We start from the raw sequence: 20,957 nt of genomic DNA, 5'->3' as shown, positions 1-20,957 counted from the left end.
GCCAGGCACCATCAGCTTTCTTCATCACATTTGATTGTTCACCCTCTTTTTCTTCACCGGATGTGTCGGGAAGGTGAGCATCATAGAATGCCAATTTAATAGAAGAAAGTATTCTTGCATTGAGGGAGTACTTGAGTGGAGGCCCAATGTCCTTCTGCTACCTTAATACTAAATCTATAAATGTATACACATAGATCTATTTCCTGATCCTCATATATAAATATATTTGCATATGTACATGTTTTATCTAGACCTCTATAAATGCCCTTTGCCTCCCAGCTCTTTCCTCTTTTTCCTTTGACTTTTCTCCAGTCCTACTACCATGCTCAGTCCCCACCAGGGTTTCAGCAGTTCCTCTTGGTTACATTATCCTTGATCATGCCAAACCAGGCCTCCCACACCCTCCAATTTGGATCACTTGTTGTTCCCTTGTCCCTGGGTTTATTAGCACCACTACCTTTCCCCAAACGTTCCCTTCTCCCATGTCCCTGAGGAACTGTCGGTCCTGCTGTTTTCTCCTCCAATTGTTCATTCAGTCTAACTTATTTAGACAGACCTGCAGAGATAATAGCATGCACAAAAACAAGACAGAGCAAAACCAAGCAACAATATACAACAGGAACAATAACAAACAAATGACAAAAAAACAAAACACAACAAAAAAGAAAAGCTTGTAGTTAGTTCAAGAATTGTTTGTTGGCCTTTAGGAGTGTTTTCCAGTCCAGTCAGTTAGGGCACCACACCCTGGCCCCCAAATCCACCTTCAACTTTCCCTGGGGACCTCACCGCTCCATTCCCTGGCTGTTCTGTTGCACCCCATTATTGTTTTGCCTCGGTGTGGTGGAATCAGATCAGGTGCAGTGCCCACACTGTGTCTCTGGTGTTGTCTCCTATAGGGCAATGGGTCAGTGAGGGTCGTCATGTCTCATAGTAGAGCCGGCCATGTGGTCCTCTCATCCTCATGGCTTGGTGGGCCAGTATGTGCTTCACCCTCTCTTCCTCCCCCTTCATCTGCTCCATTGTACTCTGATCAGATACGTCCCTCTCCTAGAGCTACAGATTCAGTGTTGGCCTTTTAAATAAATTCTTCTGAGGGAAGGGGCAGGTGTTCACTTAGTAGTTGGGGTTGGGGTCAGCCCCCCAGACCTCTCCACTGGTTCCCTACTCCACACCGGCATGTTGCATTCACATCTTGGCGCACTGGGTTGAAATCTTTCCCCTCTTTCCCTGTGGAGATATAAACAATACCCTCCCCTTTGGTGGGTTAGTGCCCAGTGCCCTCGCCACCCATCTCTTTATTATTATTTTTATTCCTTTCCCTACCTCCTTTCTAGTTGTCTAATATATATATATATATATATATATATATATATATATCCCTGTATTTGGTCTGGTGTCTGTCATATTAACTGGTCCTCACCCCAGGAATGTTTGTATACCGTAGCTTTTTCCTTATGCCCCTTTTTCATTTTTTAAAGCTTACTTCAGCAGAATTTGAATTCTTTCCATATTTAAGCCAATGCTATCTTGACGTCTGTTTTCACTGTTTTGCCCTCTAGGTGAGGTTGTTCTATGTGGTGGTCTCTTATTTATGCTTGGTGAGTGTTGTTCTTTTGCCCATACTGGGTCAGCAAGGAACTTTTGTAGGGCTGAGTTTCTTCTAACGTATTCTTTGAGTTTTTTCCTTGTCTGGGAAGACTGTCACTTCTCCATTTATCTTGATCGGTAATTTGGCTGGGTAGAGTACTCTTGGGTTTATATTGTTTTCCTTCAATTTTTGGAATATGTTACTCCACTCTCTCCTCTTCTTCATAGTTTCTGCTGATATGTCTGAGCATATTCTCATTTGGGAACCTTTAAATGTGATTGCTTGTTTTTCCCTAGCTGCTCTCATGATTTTCTCCTTTTCCTCAAAGATGAATGATGTAACTATTATATGTGTCTTGGTGACTTATTCTTGAGATTCAGTCTATCTGGTGTTCTTTCAGCTTCCTGAATGGTTGCCTGGTTTTCATTTATTAAGCTGGAGAAGTTTTCCTCCAAGAATTCTCTCACTATTGTTGCAGATGACTTCTTTGTTGTGTCTTCTTCCGGTAAGCCAATAGTTATAATGTTGTTCTGCTTCATAGCATCAGACATAGCTCTTAAGTTTTCTTCAGCGTCTCTGATGATCTTATTAGATTTTTGTTCGCGTTTGTTAAAGTCTGCTTGGCATTGATGAGGTTCTCTGCTTCCTCCAGTCGTTTCTCAAGGTCCGTGTTTCTGCTACCGGTTTTTGTTATCTCCTCTGTAAGCTCCTGTATTTCTCTTTGTTTTATGGTTTTTATCTCCTCTATCACCTCATACTTTTTCTCTATTCTTTCCCTCATATCCTATATGAATACAAGTAGCATTCTGAAAATTTCTTTCTGTGGCAGCTCAATGTCTGCTTCTTCTATGCATGTAGTTATTTTCAGGAAATCCTCGGTCATTGTTTTTTGTTTCTCCCATTTTTGCATTTTGGGGCTGATGGCTGTTTGCATTGTGTTGTTTTAGAGGAGCCAGGTGTCATTCTCCAGGGAATCGAAGAGCACTGGCTCTCTCTGGGATACTTGTAGGAATGCTTCTTTGAGCTGCCTACAGCTTATTTCATTATGGAATTAACCTACCACTTTATCCTCCTGTGTCTTCCCTCTCAGGGGACTGACCAGAAGGCTGGTCGGTTGCCTGCTTTGGTGTTGCAGAGGTTTCTGAAGGAGCTTGGAACATCGAGGAGTGTTGGCCGAGCTACCTTAGGACGCCAGGCACACAGGCAGGAATTCCCCTGTAAGAAGTTGAGCAGCGTATCCCCTCCTGGAGGTCAGCAGGGCTTTCTCAGCCTTGGGCTAGCTACACAGGGTGGAGCTAACACAGCTGGATGTGGTGCAGTTGTAAAGCCCTAGGCTAAGGGGGGCTGTGTGAAGGTTAGCAGTAGTGTGTGCGAGACCAAGAAAGAGACAAAGATGGGGGAAAAATTAACAAGCAAGCCAGCTGAGCCTGTGGGGGTTGGGGGAGGGGGGAAGTTAGTGAAGAGATGGAAACAAAGGCAAAAATATAGCTGAGTTCAGATCCCCGCCAGTGGAGCTGCAAGAGTTTAGTCCCTGCTCTGAGGCAGCAGTGGCAAGCTGTACCTGTGTTGAGAAAAAGCCCCTGCACAGCCCTCCAAGACCGAGGGGGTCCGGGGCAGAGAGAAGAGATGGAAACAAGAGCAACAATGTAGCTAAACCCAGATCCCTGCCCATGTAGCTGCAAGGGTACATTCCCTGCCCTGAGGCAGGCTGTGGCAAACTGTGACTGCATTGAGAGCAAGCTGCCCTACAGGCTCCAAATGGTCCCAGCTCTGGTGGAGACAGTGGCAGTGCCCAGGTCAAGCCCCAGCCGGCCTCCAGCCAAAAGCCCCCAGACCCTCAAATCCCCGTGGATCTGTGCCTACTTATCTTTATGATGTTCCTCTTTCATTCCAGCAGTGTTAAATTTCCCTCTAAGGAGCTCTCCTGGGCTGAATTCTGCGGAGTTCCTCTGGTATATGTTAATCTGTCACCATCTTCCCCATATCTCCATTGTTCTTTTTTAGACATTTACTTTCAATTGAGCCCTTGGGATTAGCTCCTCTTTTTTACCCTCCTTCCCCCAACCAACCATCCCCCCACCAAACCTCGTGGTCCCTTGATGGATTGTAGATTGTTAATTATTTTCAAATCCAACATCCACAGCTATATTTCATCCCCTTTGGTTTCTGTTGTTCTTTTCCCTGAATGGGGGTATGTGGTTATGTGCCCCTTATTCTTTTTTCCTTCTTGGTTTGCTTTTCTCTGGGCATGGTAGGTCAGTTTCTACCCCCCACCAAAAGGTCTAGTGTTGTTTTCTGAGAAACACACATATTTCCAGGGTGGCGGTCAGGCTGGTTCTGTTTGAGCCTGCCCTGTAGTCCAGTCTTTTCATGCATTCCTTTGCGTGTTACATTTCCGTCCTGGTTTGGTGCTTCCTGGTGAGGTCTGTAAACACACTCCAATTCTGTAGAGACACAACCAATAATCTCTTCCTGTGTGGGTTTGTTCCCCCATGTCATCATCTCAGTTTCTCCTAAACCCCATTCTCCCTACTTCTTCCTTCTTTCCCCTTCTTTATGTTGGGTTCACATGTACCTCCCTGGGTTTTGTGGGACCTCCCTCCAACTGCCTATGCTTCCACTTGTATATTCTGAGATAGTTGTCTTTTCTTCTGTTCCTGCTGAGCTGATTATACTTACCTCAGGGTACTCATGTTATACTTGTCCTTTCAAGATTGCCTTACCTCGATTAATATAATTCCTTTCAACTCTTCCGTTAAACAACGTGTTTCACGGGATCATCTGTGCTTTTCTGTGCATGTATGTGCCAGAATTTACTAATCCACTCATCTATTGATGGAAATTTAGGTTGTTTCCAACTCTTTGGGATTAAGAATTGTGCCACAATAAACATTGGAGCACAGATGACTGGTCGTGTTTTATTTCTTACCTGCTCTGGGTATACGCCCAGTAGAGGGATGGCTGGGTCATAAGGTAGATCAATTTCCATTTTCTTTAAGTATCGCCAGATCACTTTCACAGTGGCTGTACAAATCTACATGACCACCAGCAGTGGAGAAGGGTTCCTACTTCACCACAGCCCCTCCAATACTTGCTGCTCTCTGATTTTCTGATTTAAGCTAAGCTCTGGGGTGTTAGATGTTATTTTATGGTTGTTTTAATTTGTATTTCTCTTATGGCTAATGAATGGGAACACGTTCTCATGTGTTTGTTGGCCATATGTGTCTCCTTCCTAGTGAAACTTCTTTTCAGTTCTTTTGCCCACTTCCTTAGAGGGTTAATTGTTTTCTTCTTTTTGCAGGTCATGAGGGTGTTGTTGATTTTAGTAATAAGCCCTTTGCCTGATGTGTCATTACTAAAAATCCTCTCCCAGTCTGTGGGCTGTCTTTTCATCCTCTTGGTGAAGTCTTTCAAATTGCACAGTTGCTTTATTCTTATTTGTTCCATTTGTCAATTTCCAGTTCACCTGTGTGTGTACCCTTCCCTATTGCAGTGAGCCTATGAATTCCCTGGGCCAATGATCATAACTTTGCTCCAATTCCTTCCTTGATGGTCATGATAGTTTGGGGTTTTACTTCTAGGTCTGTGACCCATCTTGAGTTTGTTCTTGTGCATAGGGTGAGGTAAACATCTTGTTTCATTTTTCTACATGTGGCTACCTATTGTTTCCAGCACCACTTGTTAAAATGGCATCCACTTTCTATTTGATGTTTTGGGGACCTTATCCAAGATTGGTTGACAACAATTCTGTTTCATTTACTATACAAAGGTATTTGAATGTGTGGGGCATTATAAAATATGAGAAACCTTCAGAGGCATGGGAATTTCAAAACACTTCATTGTGCTCCTTCAGAGCTTGTACATGGATCAGCAGACAATTGTGTGAACAGAACAAGGGAATACTGCAAGGTTTAAAGTAAGAAAAGTTGGGTGTCAGGTTTGTACCCTCTTACTATACTTGCTCATTATGTATGCTGAGAAGATCACCATAGAAACTGGATTCTGTAAAGAAGAGCTCGGCATCAGGATCAGAGGAAGGCTTATTAACAAGCTGCCATATGCAGATAACACAACCTTGTTTGCTGACAGTGAGGGCGACTAATGAAGACCATGGATTATAGCCTTCGGTATGGATTACAAATCAAAGTATGGAAGATCATACTTCTGGTAAAATTGAACCGAAAGGTAACATCATAATAAATGGAGAAAAGGTTGAAGTTTTAAAGGACTGTGTCTTACTTGGATCTACAATCAGTGCTTCATGGAAGCAGCAGTCAAGAGATCAAAAGACAGGTTGCATTAATTAAATCTGTAGCACAAGATGTCTTTAGAATATTTGAAAAACAAGATTGTCACTTTAAGGAATAAGGTGTGCCTGATCCAACCCATGGTATTCTCCATTGCCTCATATGCCTGTGAAAATTGGACTACATCAGACAGTGTAATATATGACAAAATAATAACAATATATGAATGATGAAGGGATCATGAGGTAGGGGTGTGTGGGGAGGGAGGGGAAAATTAGCAGAACATATTAAGAGCTCAAGTAGAAGGCAAACGTTTTGAGAATGATGATGGCAACAAATGTACATATGTTCTTGACACAATGGATGCATGTATGGATTGTGATAAGAATTGTATGAGCCCCCAATAAAATGATTTTAAAAAAAGACCGAAGAAGAAATGGTATATTGGAATTGTGGTGCTGGAGAAGAATATTTAATGTACCATGTCCTGCAAAAAGGCAAGCCGATCTGTATTGGAACAAGAATGGGCAGAATGCTCCATAGAGAAAGTAGTGGTGAGACTTGGTCTTACAGAGTGTGGACATATTGTCAAGATAGACCTGTCCCTAGAGATAGATATCATGTTTGGTAAAGTTGAGGAGGAGAAAAAAAAAGAGAAAATCTCTACATGAGGTGGATTGACACAGAAGCTGAATCAGTGGGTTCAGGTATAGGAATAATTGTAAGGGTGGGGGAAGATGACTGTGCAGTGTTTCATTCTGTTGTTCATAGGATTGCTATGGATCCGAGCAGATTCAGTTGCACCTAACAACAATAACATGAATATATAAGTCATCACCATAGTGATATGTTTCATACTTCAATTTACATAAAGCTATGCAATAAGAACTTTTTTTTACATTCCAAATGAATTTTAGATTTAACAGAAAATTTGAGTGGAACGATTCTTTTCATATATAGGGTTAATATTTTAAGTATATGTACTGGTACTTCTATTCTTACCTATATAGTTTTATTACAAACAAAATATAATTAATATGTCTCTGTAATTAGTGGTGGCTGAAGATAAGTTTTGTAAATAATACCTCATCCACTATCCTTTGTCTCATTACAGTGCAGCCAAGGATAGCTCCTCTCAAAAGAGTAGCTTGTCAGATTGAAGTTGCTTTAGCCCCAAGTGAACTGCAGAGGGTCCATTCATTTTGTCTACTTTTGTTCATTAGTTTTGTAACTTTATTAGGATATATGATGAATTGACTTGTCTTTGCTGCTTTCCATTATAAGTTAGATATTAATGTAATTCTTACTGAAATGATTTAATTAAGGGGGTACTAAATAGATTCATAGTAAAATAAATGAAGAGTGCTATGCTAGTCTGGATAAACTAGGAAAACAAATGCACAGAAACTCATATGTATAAGAGAGAGTTTTATATAAAGTGTAAGTGTACATTCAGAAAGCATCCCAAGCCAGTGCTGTCCAAGCCCACAAGTCCAACATTAGCCCATATGTCCAAGACCAATCCACAAAGTCCTCCTTCATCTCAAAGAACACACACAATGATGCCGGCTCCAAGAGGAAAGTCAAATCAGTGATTGTGCAGGGGAGGTCCATGTGGCTTCTCCTCAGGGATGTCTTGAAGGAACCAAGCCTTACCGGCTAAAGCAGGGAACTGGTTAAGGCAGCTATATCCTGGTGTGAACATCAGAAAGAGAGACCCAAGAACTAGAAAGGGGAGGTTCACTGAGCCATTTATCTCTTTGCCCTTCAATTAATCCCACATGTGTTTATTGGCCTGGTTGACACAATAAACCTTATCTCAAGTGGGTTAAGAGTTATTAAGATTTTTATTTTTATAGTATGGTCTGTTTTAGATACCTTATGATTTGTTTTAGTTTCCTAATTGAAAAAAAATGGCTCAGGGGGCCATACATCCCCCTCTGGTCATGAGGCAGGGTTCATATATGCCTGCATATTCTATCCTTCTTCACCAAAGCTGACAACTATACCTCCAGCACCACTCTGACTCTATGCTGGGTTCAATAATTCACTACAATGCCCACACATAGCTCACAAACATGGCTCACAATGAAGAGGGCTTATTAGGGGGGCTAGGAGCCCTGGTGGTTACACATTGGGCTGCTAACTGCAAAGTCAGCAGTTTGAAACCACCAGCCAATCCGTGGCCTAAATATGGGGCTTTCTATTCACATAAAGAGTTCTAGTCTCAGAAATTCATAGGAGCAGCCCCACCCTGTCTTGCATGGTTGCTGTAAGTCAGCAATGACTCATTGGCAGGGATTTGGGTTTTGTTTTTTATTCGGGTATTTGCCATGTCACTAGAGTTCAGGATGAGTGAAAAATAAGGATACAGTAATTTGTCCACACAACTCCTCTCGTTGTCCATAAGCAAAGTCTCTCTCTCTGGTCCTCAGCCTTGCAGATACTTTGCTCAGTCATTTAGTCTCAGTGCTGCTTCTTGGCTCAATCTCATAGTTTCATTACCTCAGCCATTGATTTCTACCAGGGTGCTTTCTTCTGTACCACAATATCCATGCCACACTGTTTGGTGCCTCTGGTCTCCGCCTCTTCCACAACACACAGGGATCCTCATTGTGCTTTTCATCAGATGGTTCTGGGCCTTCTCCCTGTGTTTCCAAGATGGCACGTATACACAGAAGAATGGCTTTGATGGAGGCCTACTTTTTGTCTTTCAGCACACCATATCCCAAGGGGAGAAGTCACACCCTCTACTAAATTCAATAATAATGTCACCTTAATTCTGTCCTAATGGCAGAAATGTCCCTGCAAAATGGGATTATAGCCACAGAGAAATAATCTAGTACTTAAGGAATTATGGTTATAAAGGACATATGAATTGGGGGTCTTGCTCCACTTTACTCAGCATGTTGTCCTTACTTGACAACTTGTCTAAAGTAATTGAAACAAAGTCTCACATCCTTGCCTCTAAGAAACCATACTTTTTCCAAGACATATTGCTTGTTCTTTTGCCAGTCCATAGTGTTTTCAATATTTTTCTCTTGCACCATAACTCGAACGTATCAATCCCTGTTTGATCATTCTTATTCTTTGTCAACTTCCACATGTATGTGAGGCCATTGAAAACACCATAGCTTGGGTCAGGTGCAACTTAGTCCTCTAAGTAACCTCCCTGCTTTTCAATAGAGGGATGTTTTATAGCAGATTTACCCAATGGAACTTCTCGGTTAATCTCTTGACTTATGTTTTCGTGAGCATTGATTGTAGACCCAGGCAAGACAAAATCATTAGCAAAGTCAATCTTGTCTCCATCTCTCATGATGCCACTTACTGTTACAGTTTTCAGGATTCTTCTTTTCTTTGCAATGGGCTGTAATACATTCTGTGGGCTAACACCTTTGACCTTCATCAGCAAGTACTTCAAGTTGTCCTCACTTTCAGCAAGCAGGTTCTCTGAATAGCGTAGGTTGTATACCTTAGTTATAAAAATTAAAACAAATAATCAGCTTGTGCTTTCAGGACGGAAAATACAAAAGCTGAAGAATAACCAGGCTGAAACTTACTCTTGTGAGCCCCAGGAAAGAGTCAGGCAAGAGTCAGACACGTGTTCCCACTTGTGCTCATAGTGACGCTGCACAGTGTAGCAGAAAGCATCCTGGAAACAGACAAGGTGCCCTTTCCCAACCTAGATACAATTTTCATGTTTTATAATTATTAACCCCTTAATGTAAGCTACAATCAAATGTATAAAAATATCCCTTTTTTTCTTAGAAGGAGATGTGTTGGTGACATCTGATCCACGTTGGACTGCTGAATGCAGAATAAAGTGGTTCAAACCCACAGAACACACTCTGACAAAAAGATGAGACTGTCTTCTTTCATAAAGCTTTACCGTGCAGGAACCCATTCTAAGTCTGTGATGAGTTAGAACTGACTTGATGGCCAGAGGCTTGGTTAGCAGTACAGGGATGGTGGGTCTGTGGGAGAGAAATCGTCTTCCAACTGCACGGTTGTCACACTCACCATCTGTTATGCGGGAGAAAGATGAGGGTGTCTATCCCTGTGAAGACTTACTGTGAAAGAAACCCTATATAGGTTCATTATGAGTTAGACTCGACACGATGTTTATTTGTTTGGGAGTTCTTTCTGCTTTTGTTGTTGCTGTGTTTGTTTGTTTTTGCTTAAGCAGAGCAGCATCGCTGTTCAGCTATCACTGTTTTTGCACCTCAAATATTTTGCATCTATCTAGAAACCTGTTTAACAGATATGTAAGCAGACATATTGGGGATTTTTTTTCCTCTAAGCTAAACTTTTAAACATATAGAGACTATAGTCAATCTAGTTATCCCTGTAAAATTCTTACTGCTTGTAAAGATAATCAAAAAGTTTCACATTAAATTGATCCTAAACCAGGGGCTTCAGAGAGCATTTGACTTCTGTACATGTAGCTGATGGTTTTTAGGAGGGGAAAAACAAGGTAGCATTTTCCCCATCTATTTACTTACCAATTTTCTTACCACTATGCACTAAGCATAGTCACAGCTTTTGCTAATCATGTCTCCTGAGAAGCTATTAAACAAACAAAAAAAGATCACTCTTATTTCACCTGCCTTTATCCTTAATTGCAAGGTAGTTTCCCAACTGAATGGTTGAGCAGTGAGGGCCCGTTGTGTATCACCAACCTCATTTAATTCATTTCAAGGAGAAGAAAGTCCAATAAGAGACACACCAGAAAGAGCTCTAGCTACGCTGCTGGATGAGCAGAGCCTCCTTGGGGTGTTCAATTTCCATCGGAGCTCAGCCTGCCGCAGATCACGCAGGAAGGAAGCCCAAGAGAGGCCACTGCCTGATCAGGGTAAAGATTTGCAGAAATATCAGGTAATTCATCCTAATGAAAAGAAGCAAAAACCCACAGGGGAAGTGAAAGTTTTTTTAAAAAAGTAGATGAAGCTAATTTGAAAGTCAACACAGAACACAAAGAAACCTGTAGAAACTGCTGAGGAAAGGAAAGTTAAGTTGTGTCTCCAGAGGCTCCTGACTGTGTAGTCTCCATGCCTCATTGTACAGAGACAGGTCCACATGCAGCAAGTGGGAGGTCGAGAGCCGGATGGTGGCTCTAGGAATTAGAGGGATAACATGTATGACTATCATGTGGTGAATGATTACAGCATTAGAAACTAGAATTCTATAGGCTTGTTATGGATGGAATTACCTTCCTCCAAGTAGCTAGGGGTTTCTAGGTGGTGCCGCTGGTTAAACACTGGACAACCAACTAGGAGCTGGCCATTTAAATCGGATCCGAGGCTCTTGGAAGAATTTATCATACAGTCTGTACTATTGGAATCCACCATGAATCCGCATCACCTCAAAGACAAACTTTTGTTATTTTTCAATTAAAACAAAACTATGACTAGGATCTTGTGTAAAAGAAGGTCCTCTGCTTTGTGTACATGAGGCTCCACCTGAGAAAGTGCGTTCCAATATAATTACCACTGCTTTGTGAAAGAGGAATAAGCAAAAATACGCAAATAAGAATTTAAAATCAACAAGTTCATTGCCATCAAGTCAATTCTGTCTCATAGTGACCCTGTAGGGTGGAGTAGAACTGCCCTTGTGAGCTTCTGGGACTGTAACTCTTTACAGTAGTCGAAAACCTCCCCTTTCTCCCAAAGAGATCTTGGTGGTTTCCAACTGTTGGCCTTCAGGTTACCACCCCAACTGGGACCACTAAGCCATCAGAACTCCGCAAACAGGGATTCAAGGAAGACACATGGCAGAGAAAGACACACCCACAGGGTTGCTGGTAGCTTTTAGAAGCTGCAACAGACAAGATAGACAAGATATGCCATCCCTTATGGTTATTAATTCCTTAAATTCAGATTTCTAGCCTTCTAAACCAAGCTAATGTCCATGTGGTACAAACTGTAGCACAATTGGCTGCTAAACCCAAGGCTAGTAAAGGTACAAGCTCATTCAAACACTCTTCAGAAGAACACCTGGAGATATACTTTAGAAAAGAGCAGCTCTTCAAAGCTGATGGGGCACAGTTTTAATCTGACAATTTTGGGTCACTATTAGAATCAACTGGACAGCAACAAGTGCTCGGGCTGTTTCTTCAAGCCACTCATTTGTGGCAGCTTTTAGGAAGCTAAGGCAAGGCACTTTGAATAATAGTTAAAACTTTATGCTTTCAATTTCGCCGTTCTATAAAACTAAAACAGACCAAAACCACCAACACCTAGATGCAGAGAAACTCCAGGAGTGTGTCAATCACGTCCAATGAAGAGAGGGCACAAAGGAAATTCAAAATTAACTCAGTGGGACACATATTTTCCCCATACCATCATACAATGGTCTAAGGAAGCAACAAATGCATTTCTTCTTAATAATGTTCAAAATTAACAAGTAAACATCGTTCATACATTGAAGCAGGTATGGACGCAGACTTGGCAATGCTTCTTCTGTTATATCTCAGGTCGCCAAAGGACAGCAAGGGACAACAGCAACCATATAACCACACACAGTAGCTTTGGATTATGTCATCCTAATTGTCCTCAGATGAACAATCAAGTCCGAAGAATGTAATAAAAGTCGGTTGAACAGTAAAATGCAGAGGCAGAATTTAAACTCAAGCTTCAAAATATGCACCCTTTCATGCAGATACTTCATCCTTACGACGATAGCAATGCAGTCCCTTTCTAAACAGTATTATTTTGCTATGTTAAACATGTTATTTATACATATGTGAAAGAGAAGGTGTGTTTATAACTCAGGTATAACTGCTTTACTTTGAAATACGTGGTGTTTGTTTTGTTTTTGCATGTTTTCCTCCCCTTCACCCTTTTCCTCACTGATGTGGGAGGATTTTTTTTTTAACCTGGTAAAAACAAATCACTGGAAAAAGCCCTTTAATTTTGCAGATTCAATGCAAATAGTTATCCATGATTGAAAGGGGAAAAAATCTTATTTTTTAGCTGAATATCCAGCTGCAGCTAACATCAAGCAGATTCCAACTAATAGTGATACTATAAATGGGTTTTGATACTGTTTACAGGAGCATACAAGCTCATCTTGATTTCTTTGCCTGAATTATGGGTTTGAACTTCTCACTTTATAGTTAACGGCTCCATGCCATTGCTTACTAATGCCACTGATCTTATTTGCCAGGTTATATTATAACCTCTGGTGGTGTAGTGATTAGTCATGGGCCTGCTAGCTGCAAGGTCAGTGCATCAAAACCACCAGCCACTCCAAGGGAGAAAAACCATCTATTTCACTCAAATGTCACCATCTCAGAAACACACAGGGGCAGTTCTATCCTGTTCTATAGGGTCACCATGAATCAGCATCTACTTGTTAACAGTGAGTTTGGAGCCTTTTTGTATTCTAAGGCTGAGGATACAGTTTATTTTTTAATTATCTTTTCTTAAGTATGTGTTATGAAACACATAGTAGACAAATGGTTAGGTAGAATTTATATCTTCATAATTTTGTACCTAAGTACTTTTGAGTTTGTTTAACCAACCACGAACATCGAGTTCATTCCAACTCATTGTAATTCTATATAAACATTTCAGAAGCCATAAATCTTAATGTAAACAGAAATTTTCATCTTTCCCAGAGAAGCTGATGGGTTTCAACTGCTGTCCCTACACGTAGTAGCCTCAATAGTAATCCACTGCACTACCGAGGCTGCTTTAAATGAATTTGGTAGGAAATTAGAATGAGCACAGCTTCTTTGAAATCCAGTTACAATTTTGGAAGAAGATTGTGGAAAGATACAATCAAGAAGCAAGGTATACAATCTAGCATCACCCATTCACATTAGAGAGTAGCTGTTTTGAGATATTTCAGACTCAGCACCTGTGAGATATATGAAGGAGTGGATTGTCAGGGGCTCAGAAAGTGGTCAGAGAAGGTCTCAGAGGAGGAAAATATCATGGCAGAAACCACATCAAGAACTGCAGTCTTCAGTTTCCATTGTAACTCGGTGTAAAGGAAACAAAAGTGCTCACAACTGACTAACAGATAACATCAGGATAAACAGAGATAAGCTTTAGGTTATCAAGGATTTCATTTTGCTTAGATGCATAGACAATATTTATGTAAACATAAGAAGTTAAATTAAGCATTGCATTGGGCACAAGACTTGTTTTAAGTGTTGAAGAGCAAGGATTTCACTTTGAAGTCTAGAGGGTGCCTGACCAAAGTCATGTTGCTTTCAATCCCCTCACACGTGTGTGTTGAAGTTGTGTCATGAATACGGAGGCCTGGGGAAAAAGCAATGTATTTGAATTATGTTGTGAGGGAAGCATATTGAGATTACCACAGACTTCCAGAAGAGAAAATCTTTCTTGAAAGTATTACAGCCACGAGGTTCTTTAGAAATGAGAATGGCAAGACTTCTCAAGTACTGGAGCATGTTATCAATAGAAACCAGCCCCTCGAAGAAGGTATTCTGTTTGGTAAAGTTAAAGGTAAGCCGATAAAAGGAGGGCCTTTAAGGAGACTGACTGACACATTACTGAAACAATGAGCTCGAACACAACATGATTAGGATGATGGCACCCAGAAGGTGGTGTCTTCTGTTGTCCATGGGGTTGCAATAAATGGAAACTGATTAGATGACACCTCACAACAAGCCCTTTGAACACGCTGAGCCGTCCATTCTGACGACTCATAATAAGAATTCATGTTGTAAGAGCCCCCAGGAGAAGGATTTTTAAAATAAACAAATAATATTTAAAAATACGTCTCAAATAACTAAGAAATTATCCTCAAGGTTGTTTATGCTAAGGAAAAGAAATTGTGGGCTGTGATATATGTCAATTGGGCATTTAAGTCAATGTAACTAATCTCATGTACATAAAACAGTGACACCAGATCATGTGGACTACACATATATGTTCATCACTTTAAAACTTATGTTTTTGCATACTGTCTCATTAATTTGTAGCAGAAATTGAATATGGACATTGATACAAAGCATTAAATTTTTGAAAATTCAAATATGAAAATATAAACTGGATTTTTATTTCTCTTTCCCACAAAGGATCTATAACCATTCTCTTCTATTTCAAAGATAAAACAAACCCTGGACAGAAAGTTTAGTGTCCCTTTAAAATATGATGTACAGTTCGAAGATTCCTATTTGAAATTTGCTGATATCATATAAAATAGCAAGCAATTACTGTCTTGCTTCTCAGAGTGTCTCTTAGCTGTGAATATTTTTCTAAGAAAAGGGCAGATAAGTGTCAGCTCTCAGCAACTTGACATTAAGACCTGGTCCATTTTTTTCCCACAAGGGAGATTAATGTATTGGATTGTGTTTTACACTCTTAAGTTCATACATGGAAGTGGCAGGGAATAATAGAAGTCAAAGTTTGAAATTAACGTATTTTCTTAGGTCATCTGGTAATTTTTGTTCAGTCATAAGAGAGTAAAGAGATGAGTGCTTATAAACTCTCTGACTCGTGGCTGTATTTCATGATCATTTGAAATCTTGAAGTATTTTTTCACTTGAACTTTAGAAGAGACCACAGGGCGACCTTGGCTGGGTCATACAAGTATAGGCTAGCTTACTACATATAGAAAGGAGGTTATGAGCTACCCAGAAGATATAGCTCATTAAGTGAGCCTAGAGATGCCTGCATTTATATAGTAATTGTGATTTGTAGTCTGCTTTATCTTACTTTGAACATAGGTCAAGTTTTATTACAAATTCATTCTTATTCTTTGCTGGTCTTTCTTGAGAACTACAGGAGCAGCCAACCTAGCTCTACGCTTAAACCTGCTGCTGGGGAGTTTGTACTCATGGCTACACGGGAAATGTGTTGAATTTAACAAATGCTAAGAAAAAATGCAGAAATATCATTTTAAATATCGTTTCTCATTGTCCATTTCTACTGGGTAATCCAAACAATTTTTCCACAATTTTGCTTTAGCTTGTTTAAAATTGATCACTTACATAGGTTATAACAAATGATAGGTAAAGTCACTGTTTTAAAAGGATACTCTCAAAGAGTCAAGTTATGTTCTAGTTATACATGTAAGGAGAAAAGAACTGAAGAGCAGGCTTGAAAATATTCCCTTCTTAAAAGTAGGCTGGAGCAAAAGAGTTCTGGGTCTTATTCAACCGCACTCATGTGTTCATGCTATTTCTCAATGCAAGTGCTTGGGAAATTTATAGAGCTGGAACGTTGTCAGTTCCTGATCGGCACAGCTCGTCAATGCAAGTCGCGGTGAGGCAATCCTGTGCATTAATTAGAAAAGGTCAAGCTGTGCAAAGGAAATGAGAGCAGTTCAGCTGGGTGAGAGCTTAGAAAGCACAAGCTGTGACAATGAATTCCAAATCTTTACTAATTACCAGTGGCTTCTCCAAATAAAATGATACTGAATGTTCAAGCATGCTTAAGAGGAGACCTTGTACTTTGGTGAAAAGTTTAAGGAAAAAGGGAGTATGTTACTTTTAATATGATTTGTAGGCTGTAACATCCAGTTTATAAAAGATAAAATGCATGACGTGTGATTCTAAAAGTATACAACGGGAAAAAATTTTTCCTGTTTAAATGATTGAGAAAACAAAAGGGAAGCAGAATTGAATGTCATGTAGCTTTCAAATGATAGACTCAAAGAAAGTTATTTGTAACTTTAAAGTTTCTTTTAACATGTTGTTATTAAATCACTGTGGCTTTTTTACTGGGTCTCCTCACATATTCACGTAAATTCATATATCAGATACCAGTATCTGGATTAGATTAAAATACCTAATTCTAATTATATTAAAATACCTAATGGTAATTATATTAAAACATTAGACTAGTCACTGTATGGATTCATATTTGTTTTTGTTGTAAGGTATCATCCAGTTGGTTCCAACTCATAGCAACCCTGTGCAAACGGAGTGAAAAGCCTCCTGGTCCTGACCCATCCTCACAACTGTTTTCATGTTTGACTCCATTGTTACAGCTCCTGTGTAAAGCCAGGAGGTCTAGGTTCTTCCTTATTTCACCGCCCCTCGACCTTAGCAAACATGATGTCCTACTCCAGGGACTGGTCCTTCTTAGTAACATGTATGGAGTACTTGAAACAGGACCACCTATATTTGCTTCTAAAGAAAATTCTGGCTGTACTTCTTCCAAGACAGATAGGTGTGTTCTTTTGGCAGTCCATGGGGTTTCCAGAACCACAATTCAAATGCATCCATTCTGCTTCATCTTCCTTATTCAATGTCCAACTTTCACACGCATACAAGGGCAATTGATATCCCTGAACCTTTCATTTCTATTAGTAGCACCCTAACAAGCCATGATGGTAGTTGCACAGTGGGCCACACATTCAAGTTCACCAGTGACTCTATGGGAAGAGCATGGGGCTTTGTGTTCATGTAAAGACTTATAGTCTCAGCAACACAGAGGGGGAGTTCTACTCTGTCTCACAGTGTCACCATGAGTTTTATGTCAGTGGTTTGGTTTGGTTTAATTTGAACAAGAATAAGAAAGATGTATTACTAAGCAAACTTATCTGTAGCCATACACTGCTTGCAGATATTTTGTTTGAAATAAATGTGCATGTATTAACTAGAATACTAATAGCAATATACTTAGATGTATTCTTAACAACGTACTGCACATAACCAAAATTCATAAGCAAACAACATTCTTTAACAAAAAACCAGCAATTATAATAGCTCAAAGATTTTAGGTTTCATTTATATGTATGCTAATAATAATTGGAGTGTGCACATTATTACTTAAGCCAATGTAAAAATATATAAACAGACACCAGTCAACGTCATCTTTATAACATCAATTTCATTGTAGGGCTTTCTGAGGGAGTTCTGAATGCTCTGCGACCTAGAATAGCATTATAGAAAGATGCACAAGATTGGTAGAGTATTTTTTTAGATAAGTTTTATCATAGTCTTTTTAGATCTGTTTTTCTCTACAGGTTGTCATTAAAATGCCAAATTATGATATATTGGTGATATTAGAGGAAAAGGTGAGGACTTATTTTTACCCTTGTAGAACTCACTCAATTTGAACGGAGTATACATTATGCATTTTGTGGACTTTTCATTATTTTTATAAAACTATACTTTGAAAGAATGTCTACTCCATGAAAGGACTACAATGTTCATATTCATTAACTTGAATAAAGAAAGTGAAATGATCATGTCTTGCTTCTATTTTTAATACAATAAACCCCATTATGGTATATGCAATTTTGATATATTAATCTTCCTTTTTCAATGCCACCATAGTCATGTGGAATATCTGATATTCATTGAAAGTATATGTTATTAATAAGTGGTTCAATTCAATTCAGTTCTCTCTCAAAAACATTAGCATAAATATTGCCTTTAGAATATTGTGAATATAAGGCATGAGTCTTGAATTAGAAAAAGATAATGTGAATATTAACAGATAATTTTATAATTGCAGCTGTTTTATGAAAGAAGAAAATGCTTAGCTCTGAATATTATAAACAAAAATGAGATGCTCATTTTTTTGTTTTGTTGTTCCAGTCACCACTACACTGCATTACATACAATATTGTCAAAATCATCAGAATTAGAAAGCCAACAAAGAAAGCCCTGAAGTAATTTTCAATTAGAGCAATGACCTCTCATTTTGCTGTAACAAAAACACAAAATGATTTCCAGCAGAAAAAGCTTTCTATCTAACAAGAAAATGGCTCATATTAAATACATCCCTCAAATACACAATTGTTGGGATAAACAGTTATGTCTTTGAAATTTCACAATCCACTATCAAAATAATGACATACAGAAAGGGGAAAAAAGAAAGTGAACTAATTCATAGTTTTCCATAAACATCCTGTAGGGTGTTAGAACATTCTATAATGCTAATAAGGTACCAAATGAAATAGCAGTACTTTTATATGTCCACATTGGCTATTGTTTCAGCTTATAGATTGATGAAAAGTCTGATTTTTAAAATAAACATCGTGAGAACATCAATGAGCCCTGGTGGTGCAGAGGTTACACATTAGGTTGCTAACCAAAAGGTCAGCAGCAAAACTACAAGCTGATCCTTGGGCGAAAGACCAGGCTTTCTACTCCCTTAAAAGAGTTACAGCTTTGGAAACCCAGGGACCAGTCCCACCTTGCCTGATAGGGTGGCTACAGTTTGGAACCACTCGATGACATTATGAATTTTTTTAAGCATATAAAGAAAAAAAACTTAGAAAAAATTAGTTTGGGTCACTGTGATTGTAATTGAAGGATCAAGTATTTCACTTTTGTTAATGATAGAGTATCTTGAGTGGAATAATATTCCAGAAGATCACACATATACATACATGACCTGGGGAAGATATATATATATATATATTCCCTTTGGGATAATCTTTACCCGAAAGACCCCAAAAGTGATCAAATTCAAGAGTAAGGAGGACAACAGAAGATCTCAAAAGGAAAAACTGCATTCGTGGATATGTACTTATGGAGGCTCTTCCACGAGGACTTTTCAAATTCATGATGCAAGATGGAAGACAATAAAAAAATCAGTGTTTTTTATTTGAAAAGTTATAAGGCAAAGTTTAATGCTCCACTGACACATAGCTAGTGGGACAACCCCCTGGAAAGCAGGCAGTCTTTTTAGAAACTCTTTTCTAACCACTGACTAATTAAGGAAACTCACATGTTATTCTTGTTAGGTGCCACTGAGTCATTCCCAACCCACAACGACCACATGTAGAGCAGAACCAAACACCTCCCATGCCCATGCCATGCTCAGAGTTGTCCCTCTAGGTGAGGAAAGTCACGAAGCTGTGGAAAATACCCCTGGGTGGAAAGAAAGTAATTGAAGTAACTAACTATTTGAGTTATTATTCATTTCAAGGGCTCAATTCAATTAAATGAACTTCCTCAGAAACATCTTGAGGCAGATAAAATAATTCAGCTTCTCTCCAATATGAAGGTAAGTAAAAAATATTGGTACAAGAGTTGCAGTTCAAACATGCACAGGGTTATTCTAAACAAAACATACTTAAACATGACTATGATTAATGGGTGGCTGCAGATCAGTTATTTCAACAATAAACCTAATTTATTAGGCTGCCTTCAAAAAACAAACAAACAACAACAGAAAAAAAACATTTCCAATCAACACAGATATATATTCTCAGTCAAGGCATAGAAACCAACTTAGAAGTTTATGATGGCTCTTTGGGGGATCCCAAAGGAAAAATCTTGATAAATGTTGTCAAAGGACAATCACAGGGGCTTATTTGGAAGAAGTTTTAACAACATTAAAAACCTCATTGGTGGAAAAGGACAAGGCAAGGTGTGACTAGTTATTGTTGTTACGTCGGTGGTAGTTTGCCATCGTGGCAATGCACTGTCTCAGTCTGCAAGGGTAATAAGAGTTAATGTAAGAGCACTCCCTTGGGAAACCAAACTCTCTCCACCCTAGACCTCTGGTTTTGCCCCTTCAGAATTCCTTTTGCTCAGAAAACTCAACATTTGGGTGGTTAGAGTCTTTTGGTTTTATCTTAGAATACACACCAACAGCACTCTTGCCACCAGATAGTCTTTAAAGTAATTGCTAAGGAAAGTTGTTCACACTGAAGGGAAAGACACAGAAGGATATTTATCATCTCGCATTCTTTGAACATACTTGACAGTTTAAAACATTAAAGAGGTCTTCTTGTAAAGCAGATTTTGCCAAAGGACTGGGCCGTTTGATCTCTTGACTGCTGCTTCCATTAGCATTCATTGTGATTCCAAGCAAGTTGAACTCCATGACAACTTCCAACTTTTCTCTGTTTACCATACTGTTATCTACGGTGGAGCTGTGAGGATTTATATTTTCTTTACTTTGACTTGTCATCAAGGTGATAAGTGGGGATGACAGTTCCTGGTATTTTTTCTTTGCTTGTTCTGGTATAGAGACCCTCTTCCAGTGAAATGCCTCTCTTGGCCTCAGGTAGGCCAAGACCAACTAAGACTTGTTCATTCTTTGTCTTCTCCATCTGGAACTGACTGTGTGCCTACAGTGAGGATACAGAGTCCCAGACTTATCAGGTCCTCTTATCTGCTTATGCACCTATATAACATACTTAGGTTGGTATAAGACATGCTAGCGGCCTACACCTCT

The 20,957-nt window shown here is 39.5% G+C and overlaps 1 protein-coding gene across 1 annotated transcript in view; it reads right to left on the bottom strand.

Annotated features, from left to right (window-relative positions):
* LOC142439905 (speedy protein C-like) overlaps nucleotides 1-20,633 on the bottom strand; it is a 146,909-nt gene extending 126,276 nt beyond the window's left edge. Inside the window, 1 exon segment of the mRNA XM_075542602.1 lies at nucleotides 20,478-20,633. Coding sequence (XP_075398717.1) covers nucleotides 20,478-20,633 — 156 coding nt within the window.
* Nucleotides 20,634-20,957: the final 324 nt, after the last annotated feature.

This window comes from Tenrec ecaudatus, chromosome 2 (genome assembly GCF_050624435.1).
Source record: "Tenrec ecaudatus isolate mTenEca1 chromosome 2, mTenEca1.hap1, whole genome shotgun sequence".
In the NCBI taxonomy this organism is placed as follows: domain Eukaryota; kingdom Metazoa; phylum Chordata; class Mammalia; order Afrosoricida; family Tenrecidae; genus Tenrec; species Tenrec ecaudatus.
Note: the sequence above shows the minus strand (reverse complement) of the source record. Positions and strands in the feature narration are given on the sequence as shown.